General features: G+C 41.7%; 1 protein-coding gene, 1 long non-coding RNA gene and 1 pseudogene across 4 annotated transcripts in view; 2 read left to right on the top strand and 1 right to left on the bottom strand.

The window, feature by feature from the left end:
- Window positions 1-14,058, top strand: part of LOC110495916 (aryl hydrocarbon receptor) — a 77,881-nt gene that overhangs the window by 48,525 nt on the left and 15,298 nt on the right. The window contains exons 8-9 of one of the 2 annotated variants that reach the window (XM_036952418.2): window positions 7,571-7,773; window positions 12,318-12,427. In XM_036952418.2, coding sequence (XP_036808313.2) covers window positions 7,571-7,773; window positions 12,318-12,427 — 313 coding nt within the window. Of the gene's footprint in view, window positions 1-7,570; window positions 7,774-10,702; window positions 10,975-12,317; window positions 12,428-14,058 lie in introns of those variants that run through there. The other variant, XM_090208235.1, reaches the window with a different exon arrangement.
- Window positions 2,604-6,211, top strand: LOC110495915 (polyadenylate-binding protein 1 pseudogene; annotated as a pseudogene). The gene has a single exon (XR_016488406.1). The product of XR_016488406.1 is annotated as a polyadenylate-binding protein 1 pseudogene (transcript).
- On the bottom strand, window positions 6,536-11,799 carry LOC149975477 (uncharacterized). Its single transcript, XR_016488407.1, has 2 exons — window positions 11,561-11,799; window positions 6,536-6,945 (listed from the first exon to the last, which is right to left on the bottom strand). It is a non-coding gene; the product is annotated as an uncharacterized LOC149975477 (long non-coding RNA).

Raw genomic sequence — 14,058 nt, 5'->3', positions numbered from 1 at the left:
CCTGAAGGTCCAGTAAGTTCCTAACCTGAAGGTCCAGTAAGTTCCTAACCTGAAGGTCCAGTAAGTTCCTAACCTGAAGGTCCAGTAAGTTCCTAACCTGAAGGTCCAGTATGTTCCTAACCTGAAGGTCCAGTATGTTCCTAACCTGAAGGTCCAGTAAGTTCCTAACCTGAAGGTCCAGTAAGTTCCTAACCTGAAGGTCCAGTAAGCTCATAACCTGAAGGTCCAGTAAACTCCTAACCTGAAGGTCCAGTAAGTTCCTAACCTGAAGGTCCAGTAAGTTCCTAACCTGAAGGTCCAGTATGTTCCCAACCTGAAGGTCCAGTATGTTCCTAACCTGAAGGTCCAGTAAGTTCCTAACCTGAAGGTCCAGTAAGTTCCTAACCTGAAGGTCCAGTAAGTTCCTAACCTGAAGGTCCAGTATGTTCCTAACCTGAAGGTCCAGTATGTTCCTAACCTGAAGATCCAGTATGTTCCTAACCTGAAGGTCCAGTAAGCTCCTAACCTGAAGGTCCAGTAAGCTCCTAACTTGAAGGTCCAGTAAGTTCCTAACTTGAAGGTCCAGTAAGTTCCTAACCTGAAGGTCCAGTAAGTTCCTAACCTGAAGGTCCAGTAAGTTCCTAACCTGAAGGTCCAGTAAGTTCCTAACCTGAAGGTCCAGTATGTTCCTAACCTGAAGGTCCAGTATGTTCCTAACCTGAAGGTCCAGTATGTTCCTAACCTGAAGGTCCAGTATGTTCCTAACCTGAAGGTCCAGTAAGTTCCTTACCTGAAGGTCCAGTAAGCTCCTAACCTGAAGGTCCAATAAACTCCTAACCTGAAGGTCCAGTAAGTTCCTAACCTGAAGGTCCAGTAAGTTCCTAACCTGAAGGTCCAGTAAGTTCCTAACCTGAAGGTCCAGTAAGTTCCTAACCTGAAGGTCCAGTATGTTCCTAACCTAAAGCTTAAGCAGAAATTCACAGGACAGGCGTGAACTCAAAAATACTGTCCCAGTGCACCTAGTGCACCTCAACTCCTGGTATTTACCCAAAGCCAATTAGCTCTAAGTATTGATGTTTTAACAGGGACAGAAGAAGTTCCCTTTCATTAGCTCCATGGCACTCATCACTGTCAGGAGAGGGACTGATGTGTTGCCATGGAATCACACCACAGCGAAGGAACAGAACATAACATGGCTCTCGAAGTATCTTCTCCGATCTGTCCTGTCCTGTCATGTCACGCAAAGAACTCAGAGCGAGCCTGACACTGACATGTCGTGCACGTCATATGTCGGTTACTTACTGTGAATGTAAATAAGTATTTCTGCCCCTCCAGCGAACCGTGTGACCTGTGTGCCCTGCTGTTCTGTGTTGTTTCTCATCAAGGTGTACCACGTGATGGAGATAGATGGATGGTTCTACTGTAGTGTAGTGTGTGTATGTGCGTGTGTGTTTAATGTAGTGCAATGTAATATAGTTCTACACTGTCCCTCTGGGGCTCTGACAGGCAGGGGAGGAGGGTCTGAATGTTTTAACAGTCCAAAAGCCACATGCAAAGGCTTCCCTGGCTTTTCTAATTAGCAATTTGATGAGCAGGGTTATGGCCTGCTAGGTTATCGCTGGGGATGACAGGGCATCTTGGATGTTTACAGTGTGATCGAATGGCCAGAGAGACAGGCTCAAAGACAGGCTCAGCCGTTAAGACTGGTCTCTCTCTCTCTCCATCTTCCTCTCGCTCTCCCTGTCTTTGTCGCTCTCTTTCTTCTTTCCAGGGGTGACTGTTGTAAATAACTCTTGATTGCGTGCGACAGGGAGAAAACGAAACAGGCACTCTGAGTGGAGTAGGGAGAAGACAACACGTGATATCATTTTCATTGTCACAGCGGCAGCAGAGGAATGTGTCATGCAGTTGAATGGGAGAGTCCTAGTCTCTCTCTAGTCTAGACTGCTGTGGTTGGCTAAGGGAGATTGTTTGAAGCATTCACTCTCTCCTGACACTCCTCGGCTCTCATACAAATGAATAACATCCTCTCTGTAGTATACAAACAGAGATATAGCAAACCTGACTGACACAGAGCTCTTATTACATTTTTAAACGGTTCAGTTTTACAGGGGTATTGTTCATTCAACCTCTCACTAAAGGTGCAATGACTGTGAAACAAAAGCTATTCCTCTAACCTGAGTGTGTGGTTTCTGTCTCTGTCCGATTTGAGTATAAAAATCATTCCAACCTACTATTTACCATTTTATTATTTGTGTTTTATCCATTGATAAAGAGAACATGCTTAGGGTTTGCCATGTGTATCCTGCGTTGGAGTTATTATAGTCATTTAGATCTTTAGTTGAAGTCGGAAGTTTACATACACCTAAGCCAAATACATTTAAACTCAGTTTTTCACAATTCCTGACATTTAATCCTCGTAAACATTCCCTGACTTAGGTCAGTTAGGATCACCACTTTTTTTTAAGAATGTGAAATGTCAGAATAATATTAGAGAGAATGATTTATTTCAGCTTTTATTTCTTTAATCACATTCCCAGTGGGTCAGAAGTTTACATACACTCAATTAGTATTTGGTAGCATTGCCTTTAAATGATTTAACTTGGGTCAAATGTTTCGAGTAGCCTTCCACAAGCCTCCCACAATAAGTTCGGTGAATTTTGGCCCATTCATACTGACAAAGCTGGTATAACTGAGTCAGGTTTGTAGGCATCCTTGCTCGCATGCGCTATTTCAGTTTTGCCCATACATTTTCTATAAGATTGAGGTCAGGGCTTTGTGATGGCCACTCCAATACCTTGACTTTGTTGTCCTTATGCCATTTTGCCACATCTTTGGAAGTATGCTTGGGGTCATTGTCTATTTGGAAGACCCATTTGCAACCAAGCTTTAACTTGATTGAAGACTGATTGTCTTGTTATGTTGCTTAAATATATAAAAATAATTTTCCCTTCTCATGTTCCATCGATTTTGTGAAGTGCACCAGTCCCTCCTGCAGCAAAGCACCCCCACAACATGATGCTGCCACCCCTGTGAATTCACGGTTGGGATGGTGTTCTTCGGCTTGCAAGTCTCCCCGTTTTTCCTCCAAACATAACGATGGGAATTATGGCCAAACAGTTCTATTTTTGTTTCATCAGACCAGAGGACATTTCTCCAAAAAGTACGATCTTTGTCCCCATGTGCAGTTGCAAACCGTAGTCTGGCTTTTTTTATGGCATTTTTGGAGCAGTGGCTTCTTCCTTGCTGAGCTGCCTTTCAGGTTATGTTGATATAGGACTCATTTTACTGTAAATATATATACTTTTGTACCTGTTTCCTCCAGCATCTTCACAAGGTCCTTTGCTGTTGTTCTGGGATTGATTTGCACTTTTCGCACCAAAGTATGTTCATTTCTAAGAGACAGAATACGTCTCCTTCCTGAGCGGTATGACGGCTGCGTGGCCGTCATAGTGTTTATACTTGCTTACTATTGTTTGTACAGATGAACTTGGTACTTTCAGGCGTTTGGAAATTGCTCCGAAGGATGAAGCAGACTTGTAGAGGTCTAGAATAAAATGTTACTCATGTCCAAGTTGGATATATGATACAGAGGTCTTGGCTGATTTCTTTTGAGGTTCCCATGATGTCAAGCAAAAAGTCACTGAGTTTGAAGGTAGGCCTTGAAATACATCCACAGGTACACCACCAATTGACTGAAATTATGTCAATTAGCCTATCAGAAGCTTCTAAACCATGACATAATTTTCTGGAATTTTCCAAGCTGTTTAAAGGCACAGTCAACTTAGTGTATGTACACTTCTGAACCACTGGAATTGTGATAGTGAAATAATCTGTCTGTAAATAATTGTTAGAAAAATTACTTATGTCATGCACAAAGTAGATGTCCTAACCGACTTACCAAAACTATAGTTTGTTAACAAGAAAAACAAGTTTTAATGACTCCAACCTAAGTGTATGTTAACTTCCGATTTCAACTGTATCTCTCTCTCTGACTTCCCAAACTGTTAAAAAATAAAGATTGGGTTAAATTTATTTATGTGTTCAAATTGTAAATATTTCTGTTTGCTATCTAAATCATGTTAACTACATGACTATGATGCAATTAAGAAAAGATGGAACATCAGAATTGCATTTCACGCTACATCACTTATGACATCACAAATGAGTTAGTTCCGGGAATTTAAGTACATGACAGCTGTTCATTCACCTGTCATTCTGTGTTCTTGAGCTAGCTTCAATACGTGGGAATTAGGTCCAAAATCTCCAAAATGAATTCTTTGTATGTTGGTGACCTCCACCAAAATGTCACAGAGGCAGACCTAAACGAGATGTTTAGTGAGGCTGGACCAATCTTTTCTGTTCGTGTATGTAGGGATCGGGATACACATCGTTCCCTCGGGTACGCCTACGTTAACTTTTATCAGCAAGACGATGCTGATCGTGCCCTGCTCATGTTCAGCAATGATATGCTTGAAGGAAGATATCTGCGCATCATGAGGTCTGATCCTGACTGTACCCTGAGGAAGAGTGGGGTGGGAAACATCTTCATCAAGAACCTGGACAAGAAGTCTATAACAAACAAAAACCTGTACAAGACCTTCTCAGCATTTGGAGACATCTACTCTAGCAAGGTAGTTTGTGACGAGAATGGCCATTCCAAAGGTTATGGTTATATTCAGTACAAGACCCAGGAGGCTGCTGATAGAGCCATCGAGAAATTAAATGGCATGTTAATGGATAACGAAAAAGTGTTTATCGAGCACTTTAAGTCACGCAAAGAGCGAGAGGAGGTGCTTGGAGCCAAGGCCAGAGAGTTCAACAACGTGTTTGTCAAGAACCTTGGCAGAGATACGAACGATGAAAAACTGATTGAGCTTTTTGGAAAATATGGACCAACCGTTAGTGTCAAGGTTATGAAAGACGATAACGGGAAGTCGTGTGGGTTCGGTTTTGTTTGCTTCGAGAGGCATGAGGATGCACAGAGAGCCGTGAACGAGATGAACAGGAAGGAGCTAAACGGGAGGCTGATATATGTAGGCCGCGCACAGAAGAAAGCCGAGCGCCAGACGTTGCTGAAACTCAAGTTTGGGCAGAAGAAGCCTGACCCCAAGGCCAAATACAGAGGTGTAAATCTCTTTGTAAAGAACCTGGATGATGCCTTTGATGATCACCGTTTAAGGAAGGAGTTTTCTGCATTCGGAACAATCATCAGCGCCAAGGTGATGACGGAGAGCGGGTGCAGCAAAGGCTTTGGCTTTGTTTCCCTCTCCTCCCCAGAGGAGGCCACCAAGGCTGTGACGGAGATGAATGGCCGTATTGTGGGAACCAAGCCGCTTTACGTGGCCCTGGCTCAGAGCAAGGAACAGCGGCAACAATACCTGGCAGACCGGTACAAGCAGAGGATGGTCAGTGTCATGGCAGTGCCCAACCCCATCATCAACTCCTACCAGCCTCCTATTCCACAGGTAAATCCATGCAGAAAATCATATATCCAACTTGGACATGAGTAATGAACATTTTATTGAGAAATGCTAACTTCGAATTCCATATAGCCTTTTACTCCAATGTGCACATTCCACAGGCCCAGTCCCATGCAGCTGCCTACTACTTCAGCAACCAACTGGTTCAGCTGAGTTCCAGCCCTGGCATGATGACCGTTGAGCGGATAGCAACTCAGGCCTTGGGCCAGCGCCCACATCATCCTGCCAGTGCAGATGCAGCCACTGCCATGAGCAAGCCTCAGTACAAGTATATGTGATATAATTAAATGTGCCTTTAATAAATACATAAGTACAGTACCATAAAGTGTACCAGCAATCAATATGCTCATCATTCATGTGTGAGCTGTGAGCTGTATTGATGTCTAAGCAGTTTGATTGTTGATGTTTAGGTATTCCTATATGTGGAACATACAGCCAGCTTCTCATTCATGAACAAACGTGACTGAAGCAAGCTTGGTTGTGCTCGTGAATCATTTCTCATATTTTCTCCCTTTCAGGAATTCAACATTCGCAGCTGGCGATGGCTTATGCAATAACTCTCTGCTCCCCACGGCAGTCCATATTAAAGTCCAGGAGCCTCACCAAACTAAAGCCGGACAGAAATCTGTCCCAAACACTGGAGCTTGAAGCCAAGAGAGGAACAGGGTCCTTCAAACTTCCTTTACAGAAGAAGAAAGAAAAATTTAAACAAAATTATATTTTACAGTAAAGGCCCAGTGCAGTCAAAATTATGTTTCCTGTGTTTTGTGTCATATAACAGCTGATGAAACTAAGACTGTAAAAGTATGAAATATATTTAGCAGTGTTATTTCCTAATAGTTGCTGGTTAAAAATACAATCTACACAGGACCTTGTAATCAGCAAGTTTTGTATGGGTGGAGTTGTAGCCTGCCTGGTGACATCACCAGGCTGCATAAGTTAGTATACCAATAACAAAGAGAGTTCCAAACCTAGCTAGTTTTCAGGTTACATATCACTCCCACTAAGCCCCTCCAATTAGGTCCCTCACTCAGACCACTCCCAGACAGTCCCAAAAAAGCTATTTTGGATTATTTTTGACAATTTTATTGGAAAACTGTTACAGTAAGGTTTAATTGTCACGCAGAAATGATTTAATATTAAGATGAAAACGGCTGCATATGGACAAAAAAAAATAATGTCATAAGATAAGCTAGACCTTGAAAGACACAAGGGTCATTTTAGGTCTGGAAAAATGTGAATATGAGTTTCCTTTGTTTGACTTTTTTTTTTACTGTGTTTGTGTGTAGCAGACATGACTCGTGCTCATGGTTGATCATGGTCTCGTGATGGGGAAGCCATGCCTGCGACTTGGCTAAAGGGAGTTTCCTCTTGGTCTAATGGATATGATGGTGTTGTTGCTCAGCACCCTGTAGACACTTGTGTACTCCATGCCCATGTTCTCCACCAGCTTACAGCACCGCTCCACGATCAGAGGGACAAACTGGGGGAGAAGGGAGAGAAGGGGGAGGGAGGGAGAGTGGAAGAGGGACAGTGACTTAAGGGATGGAAAGTTGCCAAAACACTGTTCTTCAAAACGCACACTGTGTTTTGATCCATCAGTGCGTCTCCCTCCAGGATGCAACAAATCTCGGCACATCTTAAAGGCCATCAATGGGACGACAGGCCTAAATACTGCGCAGTACATCCATGTCTTACAGTAGCTGCACCGCTCTACACCAGACCTGGGTTCAATTAGTATCCATTTTCTTTCAAATACTTTCATCTTTTCGATTTCCTCTGTCTGTGGTGTCAGATGGGCAGGGTTTACACTTTGCACTTTTGAAACTATTCCATTGGTACCAGACAAGCTCAGTCAAGTGCACAAATACTAGTACTATTTACATACTAATATTTTATTTTATTATTTTAATACTAGTAATACAATAGTATACTTTTAGTATTTACTAATAGTATTTACTATTACTAATTGAATAGTATTTACTATTAGTACTACTGTTGTCTCACGTTGCTATCCTTCCAAGTCTCGTTCAATACTCGGCTATTGGTTTCCAAACGAATACTGTATGAGGAAGCCTGGACCAACCAGCTTTTTTTTTTCTCCCCAGGCCCTGACCCTCCAGGGCCGTCTGAAGTTCCTGCATGGCCAGAACTGCCACCTGGATGACGGCTGCAACGTGCCCCCCCAGCTGGCCCTGTTTGCCATCGCTACCCCCCTCCAGCCTCCATCCATCCTGGAGATCAGGACCAAGAACATGATCTTCAGGACCAAACACAAGCTGGACTTCACCCCCATGGCCTGCGATGCCAAGTATGCTCACACTATTCAGTCTTACTTCACATTATGATGGGATGTTGTTAAAGTTCCACCGGTTATACCTGGTTGAATTAACTTCATTAGAACCCCTTTTAAAAACGGAACTCGTTGTAATCTGGTTGTAATGATGTCATTTCAACCAGTTTTGCCTGCTGGGGTGTTGCTAGGGTATTTCTTACTGTGAAGAGCAATTTCTTGTCATGTGGCTGGCTATAATATGTTTGAAGTAGTGGTAATTCAAACATATTTTCACTGCCATTGATGTCCTGTCTCTAATAAAAAACAAAAAAAGTGTTTTAAGTGAGAATAATCTGAAGCCGAAAAAGAAAGGAAAGTCACGAGCACCACAATACCTATTCCGCCCATGCTCTACTAAGGTTTTCAGGCAAACAGCTTTGACCTACTACAATAACTATGTTGGTATTGTACTTCAAACTATGTGTAGGCAGGATGAATAGGATTCAAACCTTCTCAAACAGTCGAATTCATACTCTTGCAGGAGGTGCTTCCACGATAATGTGATTTGTACCACATGCAAGGTAAAGTATTTGATTCTTCACACTCCACAGTGAGAAGTTCTCATTACGCTACTTTTTCATGCATTTTTTATTAAATGAAAGCAAGCTTTGCTATAAATACTTGAGACCATCAGGCTTTATTGAGCTGTTTTGTCTTGTAGTAATGTGGTGCATGCCTGTATTTCCTAAAACCTTTATTTTAGCAAACCATGTAATTGAAAAAAAAATATCATAATAACAACCTTTTTTGGTCAGTAGGTGCCTAACATAACAACAGGTGGTGTGTTGGACATAGTAGCTCAGATAGATAGAGCCTGTCTACATGCCTGATTTCTGTAACCGTTAGCTTACCTGTGTAATATTGACATAAGCTCAGAACCAATTGTGTTTCAAACAAGTTATGTTTGTACTTGTATTTCTTTTTGCAATAAAGATGGTGAAGCAACATTAATACAAATTTACAATAGGCCTAGGTCTAAAAATACATACAGCCAAATGATACATAGTTTGAAGTACATAATCAACATAGATACTGTAGTAGGTGAAAGCTGTGTGCTGGAAAGCCTTGGTGGAGCATGGGTGCTCGTGAATTTCCTTTCTTTTTTCGGCTTCAGACCAATGCCTATTCTCACTTAAAAATATATTTTTAAAATGTTATTTCTGCGTTTTTTACAACGGAAGGTGATTATGCAACATTATTATACAACATTATAATTAAGCAATAAGACCAGAGGGGGTGAGGTATATGGCCAATATAAGGGCTGTTCTTTTCCACGACACAATGCGGAGTGCCTGGATACAGCCCTTAGCTGTGGTATATTGGTCATATACCGCAAACCCCTGAGGTGCCTTATAGCTATTATAAACTGGTTACCAACGTAATTAGAAAAGTACAAATAAATGTTTTGTCATACCCGTGGTATACGGTCTGATATTCCACGGCATTCAGCCAATCAGCATTCAGGGCACAAACCACCCAGTTTATAATACAACATAACACATGCTCTCCTTGTGAACCCTCACAATGTCATGTGTTTTATCAATCAATTTATTGATAAGATCCCAGCTTATACTCCTACTGATAATTGCTCAAAGCAAATAGGAAAGAGCAAGGAAACAAAGACTGAAGCAAATATTTACTATGCGATTATACAATGTAGCTGGCTAGATGACTACAGGAGCGCAAAATATGGATGAGCTGTCCGCAATGGAAGGATTCTGAAAAATGATTTCTTGCCAAGGCGAGAAGTGATTGTGAATATATCATAGTCATCCACCTCGGTGGAAATGTCTTGGGACACATAAAGGGGACAGCCCTGGTGCGTCAGACACCAGCTGATTAGGAGGTAGTCATCCAAATGTTTCCAGGACATCGGTGGTCTACTCTGTCATCACACAGTAGAGGAGTTGGATGTTTCAGTGGGAGGAGGACATCAACAAGTGCATAGAGATGGTCCGGCACTCTGTCAACCAGCTGGTGTTTGCAATTCTCCGTGACAGGCGCATGCACACAGTTGGCCACTTTGCCATAAATCACTATGTCCTTGGGCATTACCGTAGGGCAGGGTTTCCCAAACTTGGTCCTGTAGTCCCCCCTGGATGCAAGTTTTAGTTTTTGCCCTAGCACTACACAGCTGATTCCAATAATCAAAACTTGATAATGAGTTGGTTATTTGAATCATAATTGTGGTGCTAAGGCAAAAACCAAGGGAGGGATGGCTTGAGAGTCTGAGAGCTGATCGTTCCTCCGTTCTAGCAAGATGCACACAGTAGTACACACCCCTTGCCTGCCTCTCCACAAAGTCAACGGCTCTTTTAAGAGCTACCTAATAAATGTAAATAAGTGTGTGTGTGTCGGGAGGGAGGGGGCTGTCAAAACTATAAAAGAAAGAATGGTCAAAATATGTATGGTATGTTACAAATTCCAATGTGTTATGGCTAATGTTAGCTAGGTGCCTAACGTTTGCTAGGCTAGGGGTTAAGGTTAGAAGTGAGGTTAAAGGGTTAAGGTTGCAAAGTATATTAGCTAAAAAGTAGTAAGTAGTTGCAAAGTTGGTAGTTAGCTAAAATGCTAAAGTTGTTCAAGATTTGAACAACTTTTGAGTTGCTAGACATCTGCGTTATATGCCCATCCTTCCACCCCGACCAACCACCCTCGAGACTTTTCCTATTTCTGAAGTAAATCTCTATTTGTGATGGCATGTTATAGAAGGGTCCAGACACTTTTTTTGTGATTTGGTTTTGTTTTTGAGAACATGCCATTTACATCAAAAATAGAGATTTACATCAGAAATAGGAAAAGTCTCCTTCAAGTAAACCTTCTGTCTGATGTAACCATACCAAACGTAACATAAGATACTTATTTCAGTGTCCTGGATAAACATTCACTATGTTACGTCTAGTCTATGAGACTGACTGGCACACAAGAAGTCACTAAGCAAGCAATGATTATGATGTTGTTGTTTTAACCTGGTGCAGCGCTTGGAGCCCCCTGACTACGTTTTACTTGTGGATGGCAATTTCAGATTTTCTGTAAACACACGGAAAAGTAATATGACACTGTGTTGATCAGTCAGCACACATTTGGATTATAAATGTCAAGACGGCAGGAGAGGCAGTTTATGCTGGAGCTGGAATTTTTACGAGAAGTGTTTGAAACAGCGATGCTGTCAGTCTGGTAAGCATGCACAACCGAGGTTCTGTTTGCGTGTGTGTTTGGGGTTCAACCATTTACTATATGAAGTTCAACATAGCTAACTTACTATTTCTTAACAATGCTATTTGTTTTCTTGGCTATGGTTTCTGTTTTGGTCTTGGTTGTTCTTAGTCTGGGGAAATGTAGCGTAACTAACTGCAGTGTTTATCCTGTCTGAAATCTGGCTACCTCGTTTTAGCGTTACCGTAGCTTGGTACGTACAATGCAGATGAATGTGATTAGCGTGGCAGTTTTCCCAAAGTTCGGTGGTTTTAAACTTAACGTTAACTAACTAGTTATGTTTTGTGTAAGAATTAATTATATATTGTGGTGCATGAACTGACCATACACGTTATCTAATGTTACAGTATAACGTTTGCTAAGGTTACTTAGCTAGATACATTTAATTGGCTATCATAGCTGCCAAGGACACTCGCTAGTTTATTTGTGCATATTTGTTTGTGCTCCAATTTACACGCAAGTGTCTAGATCAGCAGTTTACACATGATGACTTTAGCCTTATGTGGAAAAACCCTAGCTTTCATCACTTGTTGGTTAGCTAACTTACCTTACCAACGCTAGCGCTCATCTTACTCGTATAATGTTACGGTAGCCAGCTAAGCTACCCATCTAATCAAAACAAAACCACGTTCATTGGCTAGCTACCTGTATTTGCCTGTTGGCTAGCTAGTTAGCTTTCAGCGGACTGGTGTTAGCTACAGAAGCTAGCAGCTGGACTTTGTACAAGTAACGTTAGCTACCTAGCTAATCAAAATATCCGTTTGCTCATATACACTTCATATGACTGGCAGGTGGGGCAACCAGCTATGTTGTTGCCGAGCAACCAACCCAGTGTTAGGACTATGAGTTTCGGCTAAAGATGTTAGTATTGTCAGCTACAAAAAAGGTAGATGATCGTTGTTTCTTAACAGACGCAAATGTGCATGTGAGAGCGATAATTTATACATTTAATAAACTTAGTCAAGCCGGCGTTTTTCTAAAGCCCAATAGTCACTTTATGGACTCTTTAGACTTGTTTTAATCCAGCGTCTAGAATTTAAGATATGTAGGCGCAATAAATACTTTTAAAAATCAATTGCTAACTGCCCTATAAAAAAAAATCCGGCATGTGGTTCTCGGTAAAGGACGAAAGGCTCATGACGAGAGGCAGATGAGTGTGTTGTGTACATACCTACAAGTTGATTTGGGATTTTCATTGAGGTTGGTGTCATATATTTAACACTGAGCTTTAACCAATGCCTATAATAGACGACTATTGTCTCGTCTATAATAATGGTGTTTTTGTGTATCTTATTGCATTGCAGGGGGAAGATCGTGCTGGGCTACACTGAGGCTGAGCTCCGGGTTCGAGGCTCTGGATACCAGTTTATCCATGCAGCTGATATGCTCTACTGTGCTGAGAACCACGTCCGCAGTAAGGCTTTTACTATGACATCTCTACCTTTAATAGTAATCATGGAATATTCCAAATAACATTGGTTTAGAACAGTAACTTGACAATTTAACTTGATGTACACTACATGGCCAAAAGTATGCTCGTCGAACATCTCATTCCAATATCATGGGCATTAATATGGACTTGGTCCGCCCTTTGCTACCATAACAGCCTCCACTGTTCTGGGAAGGCTTTCCACTAGATGTTGGACCATTGCTGCAGGGACTTGCTTCCATTCAGCCACAAGAGCATTAGTGAGGTCGGCACTGATCAGTCGGCGTTCCAATTCATCCCAAAGATGGATTTGAGTTCAGAGCTATGTGCAGGCCCGTCTTCCACACCGATCTCTTCCACGTTCTTCCACACCGATCTCAACAAACCATTTCTGTATGGACCTCTCTTTGTGTCATGCTGAAACAGGAAACTTTTGTGAAACATCACAGCACAGTTGAAAAATATATGGCAAATGGAAATCAAAAAGAGATGGTGTTAAGAGACAGATGGGAGGTGATGAGTGGAGCTACAGGGTGGGATTAATAACAACAAGATGACTCATGTCAAATATACTGTGTCCATAAAATGTGTATAGGTTCAGAGCTTTTGTGAAACAGCACAGTTATATAGCAAAATAGAAATCAAACTGGATGAGCTTCAGCGATAGATGGGAGGGGTTTGATGGTAGCTGAAGGACGGGATTGAAAACCAACAAAAAATAACTATTGTAAAACACATTGTGTCTGTAAAATGTACAGTACCAGTGCAACGTTTGGACACACCTACTCATTCAAGGGATTTTCTTAATTTGTACTATTTTCTACATTGTAGAAAAATAGTGAAGACATCAACACTAATGAAATAACACATATGGAATCATGTAGTAACCATAAAAGTGTTAAACAAATCAAAATATATTTTATATTTGAGATTCTTCAAAGGTGAATAAGAATATTTTGAAGATAAATACACAACGCAGAGGATGAGAGGAATAAAAACTAGAGTACTAATGGTATTTGGCCCAGATGTACAGCAAGGACTTCTGATTGGTCAACCCCAGGCTAGGGTGGGGGGGGTTATAAATGGCATCCTGTCCTTTGTTCTGTGGAGAAAAGCTGAGGACGGGAGACTGAACATCTACCTCCTAGCATAACATCTATGGTATGTCCTTCTCAAATAAACCTATTTTTCTCCCCCTGATTTGCTTTGGAGTTTGCGTTATTGAAGAATGACATAAATTGCTAACAGTACCAACCCTTTGCCTTGATGACAGCTTTGCACACTCTTGGCATTCTCTCAACCAGCTTCACCTGGAATGCTTTTCCAACAGTCTTAAAGGAGTTCCCACATATGCTGAGCACTTGTTGGCTGCTTTTCCTTCACTCTGCAGTCCAACTTATCCCAAACCATCTCAATTGGTTTGAGGTCGGGTGATTGTGATCTGATGCAGCACTCCATCACTCTCCATCTTGGTTAAATCGCCCTTACACAGCCTGGTGGTGTGTTGGGTCATTGTCCTGTTGAAAAACAAATGATAGTCCTTTAAAGCGCAAACCAGATGGGATGGCATATCACTGCAGAATGCTGTGGTAGCCATGCTGGTTGTGTGCCTTGAA

The sequence above is a fragment of the Oncorhynchus mykiss genome, chromosome 18, assembly GCF_057628025.1.
Source record: "Oncorhynchus mykiss isolate SJ-2025 chromosome 18, ASM5762802v1, whole genome shotgun sequence".
NCBI classification, from domain to species: domain Eukaryota; kingdom Metazoa; phylum Chordata; class Actinopteri; order Salmoniformes; family Salmonidae; genus Oncorhynchus; species Oncorhynchus mykiss.
This window is presented reverse-complemented; position numbering and strand designations above follow the sequence as displayed.